The sequence below is a fragment of the Artemia sp. Qi Xiang Cuo genome, chromosome 12, assembly GCF_049724085.1.
Source record: "Artemia sp. Qi Xiang Cuo chromosome 12, ASM4972408v1, whole genome shotgun sequence".
NCBI lineage: Eukaryota > Metazoa > Arthropoda > Branchiopoda > Anostraca > Artemiidae > Artemia > Artemia sp. Qi Xiang Cuo.
Genome location: NC_142805.1, coordinates 5,170,563 through 5,188,572, shown reverse-complemented (window position 1 = coordinate 5,188,572; position 18,010 = coordinate 5,170,563). Strand labels below are relative to the sequence as shown.

Sequence of the window (18,010 nt, the reverse complement as noted above, 5' to 3'; positions counted from 1 at the left end):
TAAATGTATGTACACTGAAGAAATGATTTTCAGCAACACGTGGATTTAGAAAGAGAATATATCAGAAATGTTGGTTTTATTTGAGACTCCGGCTGGTTATGCAGTCTTCAAGGTATCTTGTTATTCCTAAATGTAGTGTTGGTAATATAAAAACTCGGGATTACCTTACATGAGGCAAAACACTATGAATCATTCATTTTTCTGAAAACTAAAACTAGCCTAGCCTACTCTTTGTCCTAGGTTATTGTATCGCAGGAAAATTCTAGATTATGGGCCTGTTTTCATTTTAAAATAGTATCAACAAAATTCTAGTTAGGGGCTTCTTGCTACAATCAAAAGTAGTCAAGTTTGATAAATAAAATTTAGGCCTAGGCCTATAGGAATGAATTCAGGCCCAATAATATAAGTTGGGAAGGTATTGACCACTAACTATACATACACTTCTCTTATTTCTAGGGTTTAGAAGATAACATACATGAAAGGTCTGTGTTTAGGCCTTTATGAATTCTGACAAAAAACATTTGGTAAACTTCTAGGCTAGTTGTTTTTTGCCAGCTTATCTTGAAAAATATTTGTGTTAGGTGAATAAAAATCTCAGGAATGTACCCAGAGGCAAAACAATATCCTGGGAACCCATGGGAAGGTATTTTGAAGCACCTAACCCTTCCTCCACTCCTCCCTCTAGAGGGCAATGACCTTCAAAAATCAGAGACTCCACCCTTTGACTAGCCTATTGAAAAAAATAAGTCTATAAGCTTATATAGAATGGTAGGCTACTATCCAATCTCCTTATAATTAAAAACATTTGTCATCTAGTTGGAAAATTTGGCATATCTGTATAGGCCTAGGAAAAATCTAAAATTGCTGGTCAATATCTACCAAATCATATTATTGAGTTAGGACTAAAGTGAATACACCATTCGATGCCTTTTTTGGTCAATATATACGCAATCATATTATTGAGTTAGGACTAAATTGAATACACCATTCGATGCTTTTTTTTATGCTGATTACAAATATAATAAGCATTTCTTTTGGAAATGTATTTCACCCCCCCCCCCCGATATCGGCTATAACCTACCCCTGAATTTGCATATATAGGGGGGGGGGGCTGAAATTCATTTCTGATAGAAATGCTTATTATATTCGTAATCAGCATAAAAAAAGGCATCGAATGGTGTATTCACTTTTGTCCTAACTCAATAATATGATTTGATAGATATTGACCCCCTTTTTTATGCTGATTACAAATATAATAAGCATTTCTATCAGAAATGAATTTCAGCCCCCCCCCCTATATATGCCATTTCCGGGTTTGGTTAGGTATCGCCTATTTAGGGGGGGGGGCGGCAATTCATGTCCGATATAAATGCTTATTATATTCGTAATAAGCATAAAAAAAGGCATCAAATGGTGTATTCACTTTAGTCCTGACTCAATAATATGATTTGGTAGATATTGACCAATTTGCCAACTAGTTGACTAATAATTTCTCCCCAGCAAAACTTAATTTTCCAACTAGTTGACTAATGACTTCTCCCCAGCAACACTTAAATTTGCCAACTAGCTGTTAAATGTTGCCCCAGCAAAACTTTCCTTGTCCAACTAGTTGACTAATAACTTCTCCCCAGCAAAACTGAATTTGGTAAATTTCTACCAAATCATATTATTGGAATAAAGTGAATACACCATTTGATGCCCTTTTTTATGCTGATTATGAATATAATAATCATTTCTATCAGAAATAAATTTCAGTGAATATATATATATATATATATATATATATATATATATATATATATATATATATCTGTATATCTGTATTCACTTATTGAAGGAGAAGACTTTTAGTTCTGTGGCTTCAAGACTATTTACTCCTGAATTCAGTTTGTTTGATTTACCTTAGCTGTAGTGCATTTGTTAAAAGCACATACTGCCAATTTTTGTTGAACCAGGAATAGTATGTTTTTTTGTTTTCTCTTTATGTCATGTTGTTAGCTAAGAAATTATTCTGAGGAAAAGTTACTTTAAATGGCTAACAAAAGTGTTTATAGGATAAGTTTGTTTCTAGCTAGTTGGATAAAGAAAATATTGCTGGGGAAAAGTTGTTAGTCACCTAGTTAGAAAATAAATTGTTTTCTGGGGCAATGTTTGTTTCCAGCTAGTTGGCAAAATTAAGTTTTGCTAGGGAGAAGTTATTAGTCAACTAGTTGGAAAAATTAAGTTTTTGCTGGGGAGAAGTTATTAGTCGACTAGTTGGAAAAATTAAGTTTTGCTGGGGAAAAGTTATTAGTCAACTAGTTGGAAAAATTAAGTTTTGCTGGGGAGAAGTTATTAGTCAACTAGTTGGCAAATTTAAGTGTTGCTGCAGAGAAGTTATTAGTCAACTAGTTGGAAAAATTAATTACACATTCTAAAAATGAGACAAAAATATTCCTCCAGAAATAAACAAAGACAGATAAATGAAGGAACATACACAATTTATGTCCATTAAATGTAAGATAGAAATGAACAAAACTTCAAATATGAATCTGTTTTACTTAAACAGACAGGAGGAATAACCCTCCATGCTTTGCCAAATTCAATCTCACTTTTAGGACCAGGTATAAGACTAATTATCCTGGGAATTAAAACAAAAAATCCCTGGCTTCAAAGACCAATATATAACTCAAAATATATCTCCCATTAAGAGGGAGACAGGGAGAGAGATGGAAGTTGTAACACAATAGTAATAATAGTGATAATTAAGTTTGAAAAAACCCTATATTATTAACATATTTTATACTATTCAGAATAAATTCTAACTATTATTAATCAACTAGTTGGAAAATTAACTGTTTTTGGTTTCAGCTAGTTGGCAAAATTAAGTTTTGCTGGGTCAATAGTTAGTCAACTAGTTGGAAAAATTAAGTTTTGCTGCAGATAAGTTATTAGTCAACTAGTTGGAAAATGAAAGTTTTGCTGTGGCAACATTTATTGTCAACTAGTGGGCAAATTTAGATTTTTCCTATACAGATTGGCCAAATTTTCCAACTAGATGACTAAAATGTTTTTAATTATAAGGATATTGGACAGTACCATTCTATATTAGCTTATAAACTAATGTTTTTCTATAGTCAAAGAGTGGATATCCTAAAAATTATTATGTTATATCAGTGGAACCTTGCAAAATAAATCTTCTGCTTAAATGAAGTACAAGAAAAGGTGTAAGTCTAGGAACAGTCCAATATATAAGGAAACAAGTTAAAAAAGTAGTATTTACTTCATATGCAGAATAGCTAATCCTAGTTAACATATTTTGCAAGGGGAGAACCTATATCAGTAAATTTTTCCAATTCAAGTGGTTCAATTCCCCTGTCCCCTCTTTGCAGGCATTGTAATATGAATAATGAAACAATTGACCATTGCCTATTTGAATGTAACATGCTGACGTCTGCACAACATACCTTGCTTTCTAAACTGTTAAAATACTTCAAACACCACAAAATCCCACTATCAGCCAAGAGCCTAGCCAACTATACCTGTACACAGAGCATAGAAATCGACATCTATCATCTTATATTTGAACTCCTAGAGTCAAAAGATCTGCTGAAAGATATCTGAATATATCTAATAAATATGAGGCAATCAAGCCAGTAGCTCTGTAGCCCACAGAGTGAAGCAGAAGGAAAAGGGCTAAATAGTTTTACTGAAAAGCCCGTCTGCTGTTAAATAGAAGAAGAAGAAATACAAAGATACAAAATACAAAAAAACCCAGATGTTAAAACCAGGTTTCTTGTACAATTTTGAGCTTACATACATTTTTAGAACTATTAGACTACTTCCTAACACCCTTTTTGATTTGAATGCATTTCTGATAATAACCTATATATTTTTCTACTTTTTTTTTTTTTGAGGTTTAGGGTTTGAAGTTTCAGTTTGAACAAGAATCAGAAAGTACAAATTCAAGGAGACTTAGGTGGAAGAGATAGATGCAACAGCACACCAAATGAAATAGTGGTGTAGAGTCATTCTGGGAGATATGTTCCCTTTTTACTGTTCTATCTGCAATACATCACTTGTCTGCCATAAGGGCTCCTATGCCTTACCGCGGCATCCCAGAACTGTTGAACATAAGAAGAATGTTGCAGTAAAGCTAACACTGAATCTGCTTTGTCTCTTGGAAGCATCTTCCATGGAGAGTGGCGTTTCAGCAAAACTGTTAGCAAAACAAACCTAGATGCTTATGTAGTACAGGATGAAAACACAGGTGCAGAAATTACATGGGCTCTGAAGACAATTGAGTCTGACTATTCTAGAAAATCTGCAGACTGAATAGCAGATGTATTTGGAAAAGTGTTCAGAGTGGTCAAAAACTTCTACTTTGGGCAAACTAAGCTTGCTTATTTTTTAACCAAAGCTCTTGGACCTCATTTCCAGAAGATGACTGTTGATGAAGTTTGCAACATTTATTATGTTTTTGAGTTTGACAAAACCACAAACTCCAAAAGTAAGAAAGAGCTTCAAATGACGATCCGATTGTTGTCCAAAAATATAAAACGAGTGGTAGAAAGACATCTGAAAACTGTGTTTATTGGACATACCACAGCTGAAGACTTGAAGTCAGAAATAATCAGAACAATCGATGAGAGTGGTTTATCTATCTCTAAGCTACTAGCGTTAATTTGTGATGGTTCAAACAAGAAGAAAAAACTTGTCCAACTGATTGACAGTGAAAATCATGAATTGACAGGTAGCAAAGGTCTCTTTGATATTGGTACCTCAAAGATCCATTTGGTACACAATGCTTTTGGAAGGGTTTGCAGGAAATCCACAAGAATTTTTTCAATCTGATAATCAAAATGTACTAGCTTTTCAGTGGCTGGCTGGCTAGACAAGAAGACTATGGGAAGATTCAAGAGAAAACTGACATTCCTAAATCTTGCTTTTTGAAACACATACACACCAGAAGGTTAATAATAGAACCTGCCACTTTGAGGCTAAGGGAACAGATGCTAGCTCTGTTTGAGTACTTTGTTGTCTATATTCCAAAGAAAAACCCTAGTCCTATGTAATCAAATGTGTACAGAGAGATCATCCGGCTGATCAAACAATTGACCATGAAAGCAGAGTGTCAGTTTGTTCTTGATAGTTTGAACCTCTTCATACATTTCACTGAAAAATTTGAACAGAAAAGCCTCTAGTGCATGAACTCTATACAGAGCTGAATCTCCTGGTCTTGACATTGGCTGGACAAATTTTAAAACCGAAAGCGACTAAGAACTTAGGGATAAACTAACACTTCAGCTATACAAAGATGAAGAGAGCTTTGTGCCACTGCTATAGGCAGTTGTGAGTGACAAAATTGTTGACTGTCTTGAGTCAATAGATGAATTTCCAAAACCCTTGTTCATGCAGCATGTTCAGAAGCATTATTCAGTGGCTGCAAGATGTGTCCTTAAGCAAATACTCTATAGAGAATTTTGCACTTGTTGAAAATGTTAACTTTTCTGTATCCTGATGAAGTATCAAAGCCAGTTTCTGGTCAGAATTTCTTATATGTTGCCAGGAAGTTACCCATTGCAAGGCAGAAGGACATGCTATTTAACAAGTTTAAGCTAGTCCAGTTAACAAGACTTCCAGATTGACAACAAGTGGAACAACTTTATCCAGGGAGGAAAATATCCATACTTGTCTCAAGTTGTAAAAAATGCTTTGACCATTTCACACAGGTCTGCTAGTATTGAGCGATGTTTCTCCCTTTCTGGGTGAGCTCTGAGTGAAGAAAGAGCTTTGATGAATGAGCAAACTTTGAATGCAAAACTGTTTGTGATAGATGGGTTGGGCAGATTTGGTGGACGTGCACAAAATGTTGCTATCACTGAAACCTTAATAAATCCAACTGAATTTGCTAGAAAGAAGTAAGATTTGTACCTACAGCAGCAAAAAGCCTTGAAAGAAAAAACTGAGAAAGAGCAGCAGGATTTAGAGGCAAGAGGATGGTTGAGAGACCAGTAGCTTGCTGAACTCTCTTTGAAAAGACAGACAATAGAGACTTTCTGAAAATCTCTGAAAGAATACAAAGAAGCACTTGGTTCAAAGGAGCAGGCTGCAGCAAGTTGATGAAGGAAGCTCATAACCGGCTGAAAAAAGGCATTGAAAAGAAGGACATGGTTGAGATACAGCTAGCACAGGCCATGATAGATGGGACTCAGTCAATGCATACTGAACAAAAGAAGGAAGCTACTATTCTTGAAACCACTCTGCAGTAGTTAGAGTCAAAGGAACGGTTGCTGATAACATCTCTGTTCTAGCAGAAGGCAGTGCAAAAAAATGGAAACAAATAGGTTGTGTGTTCTAGTTACCATTTCCTTATCTCTCATAATATTTTTGTATCTGATTTTTTTGTATTAGAAAGTAAAGTGTTCAGAAAAAAAGCTCCTCCTGTGACATGATGATTCTCAGTAATTACTGCTTGGGCTCTTATCCTGGAGAGATGTCTGCAAATGATCATTCCCATTTTTGTCCAAGATCAGCCATGTATCAATATACCATCTGAGTTTTTTTTTTATATTCAATTCCATTCAGTTCGAATAATTTCATTTCATTGATGACTGAAGACTTTGAATTTATCACTGTTATGTTTAAAGGTTGTATCTGACATTTTTAAGTTTCTGCAATAATTGCAAAAATTGTGGTTGAGCATTCATTGGCCTGCTGATTCCCCCTTTGAATGATCAAAAAACAGTTGCAGTTTTTGATCAGAAAACAGTATTTGTAATCAACTCAGAAGTTTAAAATTTCACACATGATCTTTGGGCTTGACAGCAATGAATTGTTTATAGATTCTGGATAATTAAAGCCTAGATGTCTTCAATTGTTTATGAGGCAGCCTTTGTAATTCTTCAAGATTAATTATTTAAAGATCCTACAATATATAGCACACTTAGTTATTTTTGTTCATTGTTCACTTAAGAAAGAAAAAGAAAAACACAGTAAAAGGTTAGTTTTTGTATTAATGATTATTTTTGGAATGTCAGAATGGTACATAGAGAATGAGATCGACCCCATTCTCTAGAATAGTCAGAAGAAACTGTGGGTGCAAAACTGAATCAAATGCTGCAGCTATATCAACACTACACATATAGAAAGTTGTCTTTGACTCGGTGACTCGCCTGAAAATCTTTTTTATTAATATATACGCCGTTGCACAACCATGACGAATGTTTTTTTGTATTCTGTATTGCATCAGTTTGATATAAAAAAAATTGTACATTTTGCTCTTTGGAACTAATCAGCTAAAAATCTAAAGAAGCTATAGAAATGTTACCCTGCCTTGATTAAAATTGATAGTAGTATTAAGTAGTAAGTATGATGACACTAGACCCTTAAGTTCCAAATCAGCAGTGCTGATCTCCATTTTGTGGCCCCTCGGCCAGGAAGTGCAATAGGAAGGGGGGAGGGGGGGGCAGTCCTCCTGTGCTTTTGCACACCCTTCCCGATAACCTTCCCCAGATTTCTCCAGGGACCCATTTAGAGCTAGGTTAGTCCCTGGCTGAGCTTGGACAAATTATTGCAGATCACAGTGTTGCCTCTGCTGCAAATTAGCTTCACACTACAGCCTTAGGTCCTCTCAACTTCAGGCACAGCTGAGTTTTCATTCAGAAAGTCAGACTTTAGTGGCATCTACAATATTTATGCATCACAGCATCCAAATTGGTCTCTAGTTTATAGCTTTTGAGATTGGGATGTATAATACTTTGTGTTTACAATTTGGTTATTGCTATTATAATTTTCCTTTCTCTTTGCAATTTGATGACAAGAAATTACAAGAACCAGAAAATCTTTAATGATTTTAACTAGCCATAGATCAGTAATGATTGATTGTGCACTCTTAATTATTTAATTTTGTCCTTGTTGTTTAATTTTACAATGATTCTAAGTCTAATTGTTTAATTATTTTCTGTTTAGCTGCTTGATGAAAAGAAATTACAAGAACCAGAAAGTCTGTTCAATGATTTTACCAGTCCAGAAAAGGCCAGCAAAATGTAAGTGCAAATTTTTGTTAATTTACCTTTTTTATTTATCCTTTTTTTGTTTTGCAATTGATGTGTCTAAAAAAAAAAATTTGCTATGATTTGAAGCAGCAATTTTCTAACGAAAGTTTTAATGTTAAATCCAAAGATCAGATCAGAATTCAGAAAGGAAGAAAAAACTATTCTGACTACATACTGTTTTTTAGGGGAACAGTGGAGAAATGCTGAAGGTGTTGTTAGACCTTTAGGTGCTACTTAGTCCCTTCAGTATACAGTCTGTTGCTTTTCTGGACTCTCCAGGTATAGCTGGATTTGGTATAAGAAGTGGAAAGGAAAGAGGGTGTTTAAACTTAATTTTGTTCCAAGATTACAACTTAGATTTGATAAACTTATGTCAGATATAATACATAAGAAGAATTTAGTTAAGAACTAATTTTATAATGCAGTAAATATTTTGTGCATGTGTTGTTGCACAGAAAGGACAAAATTTCCTCTCTTTTTTTCCAAAATCCTTGACATGTATGATTTTCTTTGGAAGGTTTTATTAATGCAGAATTAATTTGGATTGAGTTACAGTATATTTTTTTCAGTCTTTTCAGTGTTGTGATCTAAGACCCCCTTGAAAATAAAGCTAATGACAATAATTTATGAGTTGGGTCTGATTACATGTTCAGTTAGTACAGCCTAATCAACTGATCAGATATTGAACCATATCTACTTCTTCATTTTCTTATTTATTTATTTTTGTATTTGTATGTTAGTGTATGTGTGATTGACTGAAAACCGTTTATTAAAAAATAATTACAACCTTAATTAAGTGACGTTAAGAGCATGCATCAACTCAGCTAGAAAGCAATCAAGGTCAAGTTGGTTCCCTTTCAGTGAAGTAGACAGAAGGGGGGAAGGGATTTTAATTTTCATCAGCAAAGAATCAATCGTGTACTGAAAGGACAATATATCTATGTGATCTCACTAAAATATAACAGTCTGTTAATTAACAATTTGTTAATTAAATAGTCTGTTAGTTAAAAAATAATAGACACTATCATTCATAAATGTTCAGCTTTTATCAATTGAGACTCCTTGTGTATGAGATACCCCCTCCCTTCCTTCTGGTTTGGTGTTCACAAACCCCCTTTCATAGAAAACCTGACCAAGAGACTTTATTCAAAAATGTCTAGTATTGTATAGTATTATATAGTATTATATTGTATAGTATTATATAGTATTATATAGTATAGTATTATATAGTATTGTATAGTATAGTATAGTATAGTATAAATGTATTGCATAGATTGTAGTTATTCAAAAATTGTAGCAAACCGTGGAAAATATAACAGAAGAGCTCTTGGGCGCTTATTCTCGACTTTTTCTGATCATTTTGTGCTTTATTTTTCGGGTGTTCATTCTGTTCTTAAGCTAAAGGATTTAAAAAAGATTAAAGTTACTTATTTCAAATTTTGCAAATTTCTTCTTTCTCTGCCACCTTGGACTAGAAATCGGTATCTAGTTAAAAATTTTTATGTTACGGATGTAACTCAAAAGCTTGGTGACCTACACAAAATGTTTTCTGCAGATGCATTTTGTAAATTTGGCCCTGACCACGGTCTTTTACAGTTCTTTTCGTAGTTTAATTTAATTGCTAGTATTTGTTGAGTTTTTTTTTTGTTTTTCTTTTTTTTTTGCTATGTACTCCACTTGTACTACTTTTTGTTAGTTGTGGGTAATAAATGATTGATTGATTGATAGATATATAAGGCTTTTTTCTGATCCCTGGCTGCAATGGTCTGATATAGAATGTGTTTTTAAATTGTGTTTGTGTTTTGTCCAATTTTGGTTTGTGTTTAATAAATTGTGTTTGTGTGTTGCATATGCTCATTTTTGAAAAACTCAGTAAAAAAAAAATTTGAATAGTGTAAGAAAACGTGTTCATAGTAGAAGCTTTTATACCTTTGCAGAGATATAGGAGTTAAGAAGAGGATACTATATGAGGGTTTGCTTTCCATAGAAATACCTTGGGATCAGGAGCAGGTTTTGAAATGTCAAACTCCCTTTCTCGTTTTTACTGCATAATTACAAGGGTTCCCATGCAGGGTTGAATCCAGGATTTTTTTTTGGGGGGGGGTACAAAAAACGCATCAAAAATTTGTTTATATTCATTTTTGTGTAACGTTTTACGAGTCAGTTGTTTTTTTTTTTTTGGGGGGGGGGTCAAACCCCATATACCCCCCACCTGGATACAGCTTTATATCCCCAAAAATTCGCTAAGGAATAAGTCTGAGATTTTATTAGTGAGGCAAATTCTGAGAAAAAAGATCTTGTTGTTTCAAAAGCACTGTAATTAATTTAAATTTTACTAAGTTTTGTACTATGTAGGTAGTGTTGCCTTTCCAGGGGCAACTGCCTTCCTCCCTTTTGATCTTATCGGGGGCTCCTCTAACATGCGCATAGCACTTAGGGGATAGCCTGCTGGACCACACAGCTTTTTGAATTTTTTTTTTTGTGATTTGTTGAAAAATATGAATTTCTCAAAACCTGGACCCCCGAGGTTAAGTATGCATACATTAAGGACGAAGCTCCTTTTACAGAGGCATTGGACAAATGGATGAGCTTATAACCCCTCACTTATGAAAATTCCTGTATAGAATATGCTGATTTTTTTTTTTGGAGGTGTCAAATGCCAAGAAAATACACTTTATTTTTTATTTTTATCTTCTTTTTTTTGATTTGTGGAGGAGCATTTTATTTTTTATTGTGGAGGAGTCTTTCAAGTCAATTGTAGGGAAGAATGCATATCCTTATTCCCTTCCCATCCGTAGTGTAATTTAGTGGTGTAATTTCGTAAAAATCCTGTAGCGGGGTAGAGTGGGGGGGGGGTACAAAACTGGAGAAAATTATCTCAGATCAAGCAAAAAAAAAAATGAGCCAAATAGTACCACAAAGGCAAAAATACTCCTAAAAAATTGACCTGTTTTCTGGATGCTTGAATTATTCAGGCTTATCTTAGTTTTGAAAAAATTTTTCAGAAACTAAATTTCAGATGGGGGAGCAAACTGGGGCCTGGAGGGGACAGTTAGGGCCAAAGAAGGATGATTATCCTTATCGGCCATCAATTTAGGGCCAAAGAAGCAGATTGTCTGCAAATGGGGAGGGAAGAGGTCGTAAGAAAGTTTAAAGGGAAATTGGGGATTCCTGGGAGATTAGAAAGAAGGAAGCTTTGAAGAGATTGAGATGGATGAGGAGCGTACGGAGCTATGTTGGCCTAAGGTATCACTTTGCTGCAGTCAGTTGTTATTAGTAGTAGTTTTTGCTGCTTGTATGTAAACTATCTTTTGTTGTTTCAGTGTCAAACTTAAGCATTTTGAGAAATTCAAGGATATGACAGAAGCATTAACAGCAGCAACGTCTGCTGTTGAAGGAAAAATATCCAAGTCTCTGAAGAAGCTTTTGAAAAATGTTATAGGGAAAGAAACTGAAGAAGCTCTGGCTGTTGCAGATGCCAAACTTGGATCCTCTATCAAAGGTGAATATTTAGGGTTGTCAGATCTCAATCATTGTTTGGGGTAGGTAAGAGTAAGTACCCTAGATGGGCGTTTTTAGTATCTATACATCTTCCACCCTTTGCAGAAGGGGTAAAAGGGCTGCCAAAATCCACATCTGTAAGAAAATTTAGTTGGATATACAAAAAAAAATATTTTCAAATTAAATAAAAAATTTGTTTTGTATGTATTTTTATTGCTTTTTATGAGTCGAAAAAAATCGGGAGGGGATTCGGGGAAACCCGATATCTCCCTGGATACGGCCCTGCTTAAGGGGGAAAGAGGTTTTCGCCAAGAGAAGAAGAAAGGGTATGTTTACTACAATTCTATAGCAAAATTATGTTTTAATCTTATTAGCATTAATACTCAGGCGGCACCTTGCCGCCTGAGCCCAACACAGCAACGCACGCTCCTTTTCCATCCCAACCTTTGTTTAGCCTCTTTTAATGTCATTAGTCTGTGATGTATTTTTATAAGCGAATTACATTGTTTCTTAAAATGCCAAGGGTTACCAAAAGTTAAATCTGATGGTTTGAATTGGTTAAGTGGTAACTTATCATCATATGTCTTATGGAAAATTGGGGAAATTATGTCCCACTAAGTTTTGTGGAAAGTAAGATTTAGTGTCATAGCTATACCTTTTGAGAATCCAGACACAATGTGGCTTTTTCATGGAGAGAAAGAGGGAATATGCTCCTCTCTGTTTTAGGCCAATTCTTTAAGCTAGGCTGTAACTGGAGTCACATTTCGCTTAAATGGCAGGATGTCATGTCACTCATTAAAGATAAGTTCTCCAGTGAGCTAAAAGTACCCAAGCCTAACGGGTTTCTTACGAGAGCTTCAGACATGAACGAGTTCTTTGCTGGCATTTGTACCACCTACCCCTCAATTACGGAGGCCGAACTGGTTAATCTCTTAGTCGATTGTGAAACTGACGAAACAAAACAGTTTACCAAATTTGCTGTTTTAAAGAACTTAAAAAACTAAAACCGAACTGTTCTTCCTACCCTGGTGAGTTGGTGGTCAAACTTATTCGCGAATATGCCATGTGTTTAGCCAAGCCATTGGCATCGATCATCAATCAGTGCTTCAATGAACAAACCTTTCCTGATGCTTGAAAGCGAGCCTATGTTCGCGTAATACCCAAAGTTAAAGGACCTAAGACATGTGATCTGTTAAGACCTATTTCGATCATACCGAACTTTGCTAAAGTTGCAGAATCTTTCATATATCGTGAACTTCTTACGCAAATTTCACCGTCACTTGACCCCTTCCAGTATGGTTGCTTGAAGGGATGCACCACGTCTGTTTATTTAGTACGGCTTTATCACCTAGTAGTTGAATGGTTGGAGTTAGGAAGCTCTTTTGTCAATTTGCTTCTGGTAGACTACCGAAAGGCATTTGATTTGATTAGGCACCCTCTTGCCACCCAGAATCTCAAGTCAATGGGTGCCCTTAAGCACATCCTCCTATTGGTAGTTGATTTCTTACGTCACAGGTGTCAAAAATAGTACGCCCTTTTTCCCGGTGATATTGAATCGGAATGGGTGGAAATTACATGTGCTGCCCCATAAGGTACCAAATTAGCAGCTCTTCTTTTCCTGGCTGTTATTAACTACGTCCTTTCTGGCTTCGATGATCGCTTTAAATTCGTCGATGATTTGTCTACACTTCTTAAATACCTCGTAAAGGATTCGCAAGCTGTAGCCCAGTTTGACCCAAATTTTTTCGATAAGTTTAAATCACAGTGTACTGCTAACGGTCTTCAAATTAACGAGAATAAATTAAAGGTTTTGAGGTTTAACCCACTTAAACGCGATTTTACCTGCTAAGTGACTTTGTTCCCTTCTGATTCGTGTGCGACTATCTTGGGCGTCACCTTTAGTGTGGACTGTTCTTTCTCTATTCACGTACAAGAGCTGGTAAAGAAGGGGCATTATGCTACGCGGACACTAGTGGCGATGTGCCGCCTAGGTTTTCCAAAACATCAACCGAAAACGGCGTACCTCACTTTTATTCGACTTATCCTTGAATATGCGTGTCCCGTCTGGGGCCCGCAAGTTCGTCACATAGATTATTTAAGTGATGATTTGGAGGGGATCCAGAAACGGGTTGTAAAGGTCATTCTATGTGACAAATATACAGATTACAACTCCGCTCTGAAGTCACTTGAAATACCTAGCCTTCGTGATCGCTGTTTTCAGCTGATGATTCGTTTTGGTCAGTTTTTATTGTCTAGTCCTGTACATCGGACAATATTACCATCTCAAATGCCTGTCGGCGCAAATACCAGAAGCAAGAGCAAGCTTATGCCCGTTGTGCCGCACAAACAGACTCAGTAACTCCTGTGTTCCTTTCTTTACAAGTGTTTTTAATAAAATATAGTGAAGTGTTTTTGTGTAAAAAACAGTGCCTTTTAGTGCATTTTTTTTAATGTGTCTATGACAGCTGTTTTCATTAAACTGATTCTGATTCTGAGAGGGACCAAATCTCAACAAAAACGAACCAAATATTTGTTTGTCTGAATTTATTTTTTAATTGGGTGGTCAAGAAATTCAGTTGCCAAAAGTGAAATTATGCTTAAATTAAATAACAGCTTCTGGATGATGTACTGGTAATACTATGCCACTAACATTTTAGACGTTTAAAGGAATTTCTCTCCCTTTCTTTTCAAACTTTTGTATTGGGTGGCCAAGAAATCTGGCTGCCAAAGTGAAGTTCAGCTCCTAGCTTTTGACCCAATTCACTTTTCAGTCTGACAAAATTGTGCTTAAAGTAAATAAGAGCTTCTGGAGTATGTACTGGTAAGGGAAGGTGAAGAGGTGATTGATCAAGTGGGTAGCTTCACTTACCTAGGTATTATTATTAGTAATGATGGTGGATGTATTGAAAATGCTAAAAGTAGAATAGAGAAGGCCCAGAGTTTTTTTTACAGTTGAAAAAAGTATGGTAGGATAGAAAGATAAGCCTGTAAACCAAGATTAGAATATTGGAAGCAATGCCAGTCAGGTTCCGAAGTGTGAACCAAGAACACTTGGTTCCGAAGTGTAGGTGCTCCGAAAAATGGAGTAAGATTTGCTAGACGTTTGCCAGTCAGGTCCCTACTAACTGGCCGTATTTCTAACAGTAAGCTGTACGAAAAATCTAGTTCAATCCCGTTTTTTCAAACAGGATGAGATGGCAATGACATGTTCTGCGGATAAAGGATGATATGATAGATTGCCGAATATTTTCCTTCTTGGCCAACGAAAGTCAGGTTGTTCCCGAATGGGGGGGAGAATGACGTAAGGAAAGATTTAAGGGAAATGGGAGCTTCTTGGGAGGGTGTTATAGAGAGAGGCTTTGAATAGATTGGGGTGGAGGAGGAGCGTGCGTTGCTGTGTTTTGATTCAGGCGAATTAGTGGCGCAGTGAGTTAATAGTAGTAGTAGCAATTGTTGTGATTATAGGATAAACTTGTTTTCTAATTTACTTGTAGAATTCTTTTCCCTGGATAAATTGCAGGTATTTTGTTTGACAAAGGCAAGTAATTCAAAAGCTAATTCAGTTAATTGCATTCTCAAGTTGATGCACTACTCACTAAGTAGAAAGGCTTAGTCTACTAAGAGGCCTAATCTACAAAGCCTTAATCTTCTAAATAAGATTAAGCAAAGGTTGAATCTACTAAGGACGGTGAAAATGATATCTGAATGTTTGAATTGATCAGTGAACGTTTACATAATATACTTAAACTACACATAAATCGTAAAAAAAAAGTAAAAATAGGGAAATAAACTTTTGGTTAAAGGTATCACCATATGCAGTTATACAACCTTTGATATGACCGTCTTCAGTGGTCATATTGAGATGAGATTTTGAATATTCATCGATATTCAATGACAATGTAATTAAAGTAATTACATAACTTTAATTAACATAATTTACATGGTCTTTAAAGCTACTGCGCTGGTTATTTATAGGGGCTAATGTGAGGGATTTTTCAATACCGAGACAGGAGGAGGCAAGTTAGTCGTTTTTTTTTCGGTTTTACAATGAAAAGAGCCAAAAAAATGATATCTGAATGTTTGAATTGATCAGTGAACGTTTACATAATATACTTAAACTACACATAAATCGTAAAAAAAAGTAAAAATAGGGAAATAAATTTTTGGTTAAAGGTATCACCATATGCAGTTATACAACCTTTGATAGTAGTGGATGCAAGATTTACAAAAAATGTGGGTAAAATTCATCAAAATTAGCTAACAACATGTTGTATCAAACAGAAGTTGTAGCTTTCCTTTGAATGCATAGTTTTTGGAGATTAGTAAATCTTTGGAAATCAATTATAATTTGTCAATGAACAATTTTCAAAAGGTTTCTTCTCAGTCGAGATGCAGGGTGAGAGCAGGTTTGTCTCTTTTTTTCGAAAAGTAAAAACAAAGATGGGGTTTTAAGTCATTTAATTAGTTAATTATGAGTTTTAATTAGCTAATCGAGCCAATGTGCATAGATTATGTGGGTAATATCATCAAAATTAGCTGAAAACATTTTGTATCAAACTTAAGTTATAGCTTTCTTGTGAATGTGTAGTTTTTTTGGAAACCAACAGATTGTTAATTTTTTACTTTTCACGGACAAAAAGCAGATCAAATTAAACCATTTAGTTTTGCTAATGTATTTTTATGCCTTAGCGTGGTAACTGACGAAAACGTGGAATTTTCCTTAAAAAAAATTACAGTTTTGAAACAATCATAAGAATTATTTTTACAAAACCACAGTTTTTGGTATAAATAGACATGAGTCCAGGGGCAAAAAATGTTTCTATTTTTATGTCCTTGGAACTTCAAGGTTAGCCCTTCTGCTGCCCTTAGCCCTTCTATGTAAAAACAAATAAGATAATAACGTATGCACTGTGCCGAAATAACCTTCAAAATTTGTAATCTGTGCTTCCAAAATTGGATAAAGATAGCATAACGACAATGTAGTGGGAGCTGAAAACAATTAAAATAATAATTTTTCTCTTTGTTTTGTTTGCACCACCGGCTTCTTAAAGAGCCGGTGGTGCATGGTAATCACTCCTTGGGATTTATTCCATGGTTAAGGGATTTCAATTGTTATTCTAGTATTTTGGGAACAGTAAGTTTATATATTATTAGTTAATATTTTTTATTAGTTTTTTATTATTATTTATTTATTTTATTTTATATTTATTATTATTATATTTTTATATTTATTTTCATTTTTATATTTATTATTATTTATTTATTTTATAATTATTATGTTATTTATTTAGTTTTTTTATTAATTATTATATTTTTATTATTAGTTTTTTTTATTTTTATTATTAGTTTTTATTATTATTTTCATTAGTTTTAATATTTTTATTAGTTTTTATATATTATTAGTTTATATATTATTATTAATATTTTTTCAAGTGGTTGTCAAGATATTGTCAGGCTCAAAGTGGTTGTCCTATAATGATGGGATGAGTCATCCACCTACTATCAACCTAGTTTAAAAGGGTAGCTGGTGCATATAAATTTTATATGTTAAAGATACGATCCGCGAACTGAATTAGTCGTTTTCTAATTCGGGTTTAGCATCACCCAGTGGTAAGTAGTAGGCCTACTAGCCTTTCTGGAAACTCTTGAATGTGGAAATAACCGAAGCAAGTTCTGGTATAGAAATTTGTGTGTTTAAAACAAAAAAGGTCATTTTTTCTCATTTTTTTTATGGGCATTTAAGATCCTAACTTCTTTGACCTGATTTTCTAACCCGTCTTGATCGTTCGAAAAAAATTGCCATATTCCATGATTAAACTGTGTTTTTTTCCTGACACAAAAAAAAACTATTGTTAGCTATTTTTTGTCAACAGATAGGATTACCACGTTCCATGCTTGTATAGGATTGTTTTCCTGACACAAAAAAAATATTGTTAGCTATTTTTTGTCAACAGACGGGATTACCACGTTACATGCTTGTATAGGGTTGTTTTCCTGACACAAAAAAACTATTGTTGGCTATTTTTTGTCAACAAGCAGGATTGCCACGTTCTATGCTTATATAGGGTTGTTTTCCTGATACAAAAAAAAACTATTGTTAGCTATTTTTTATCAACAGACGGGATTGCCACGTTCCATGCTTGTATAGGGTTGTTTTTCAGACACAAACAAACTATTGTCAGCTATTTTTTGTCAACGGACGGGATTGCCACGTTCCATCCTTATATAGGGTTGTTTTCCTGACACACACACACAAAAAAAAACTATTGTTAGCCATTTTTGTCAACAGACGGGATTGCCACGTTCCAAGCTTGTGTAGGGTTGTTTTTCTGACACAGAAAAAACTACTCTTAGCTATTTTTTGTCAACAGATGGCATTGCTTCGTTCCATGCTTATATTCGGTTGTTTTCCTGTTATTGTTAACAATATTGGCCAACAGACAGGATCTCATTCCTTGACTCAATCTAGCGAA

The 18,010-nt window shown here is 34.8% G+C and overlaps 1 protein-coding gene across 1 annotated transcript in view; it reads left to right on the top strand.

Annotated features, from left to right (window-relative positions):
- nop5 (nop5 ribonucleoprotein) overlaps positions 1–18,010 on the top strand; it is a 124,664-nt gene continuing 106,654 nt past the window's right edge. The window contains exons 1-3 of the mRNA XM_089098483.1: positions 1–112; positions 7,951–8,027; positions 11,360–11,538. Coding sequence (XP_088954609.1) covers positions 68–112; positions 7,951–8,027; positions 11,360–11,538 — 301 coding nt within the window. The 5' untranslated portion in view covers positions 1–67. The remainder of the gene's footprint in view (positions 113–7,950; positions 8,028–11,359; positions 11,539–18,010) is intronic.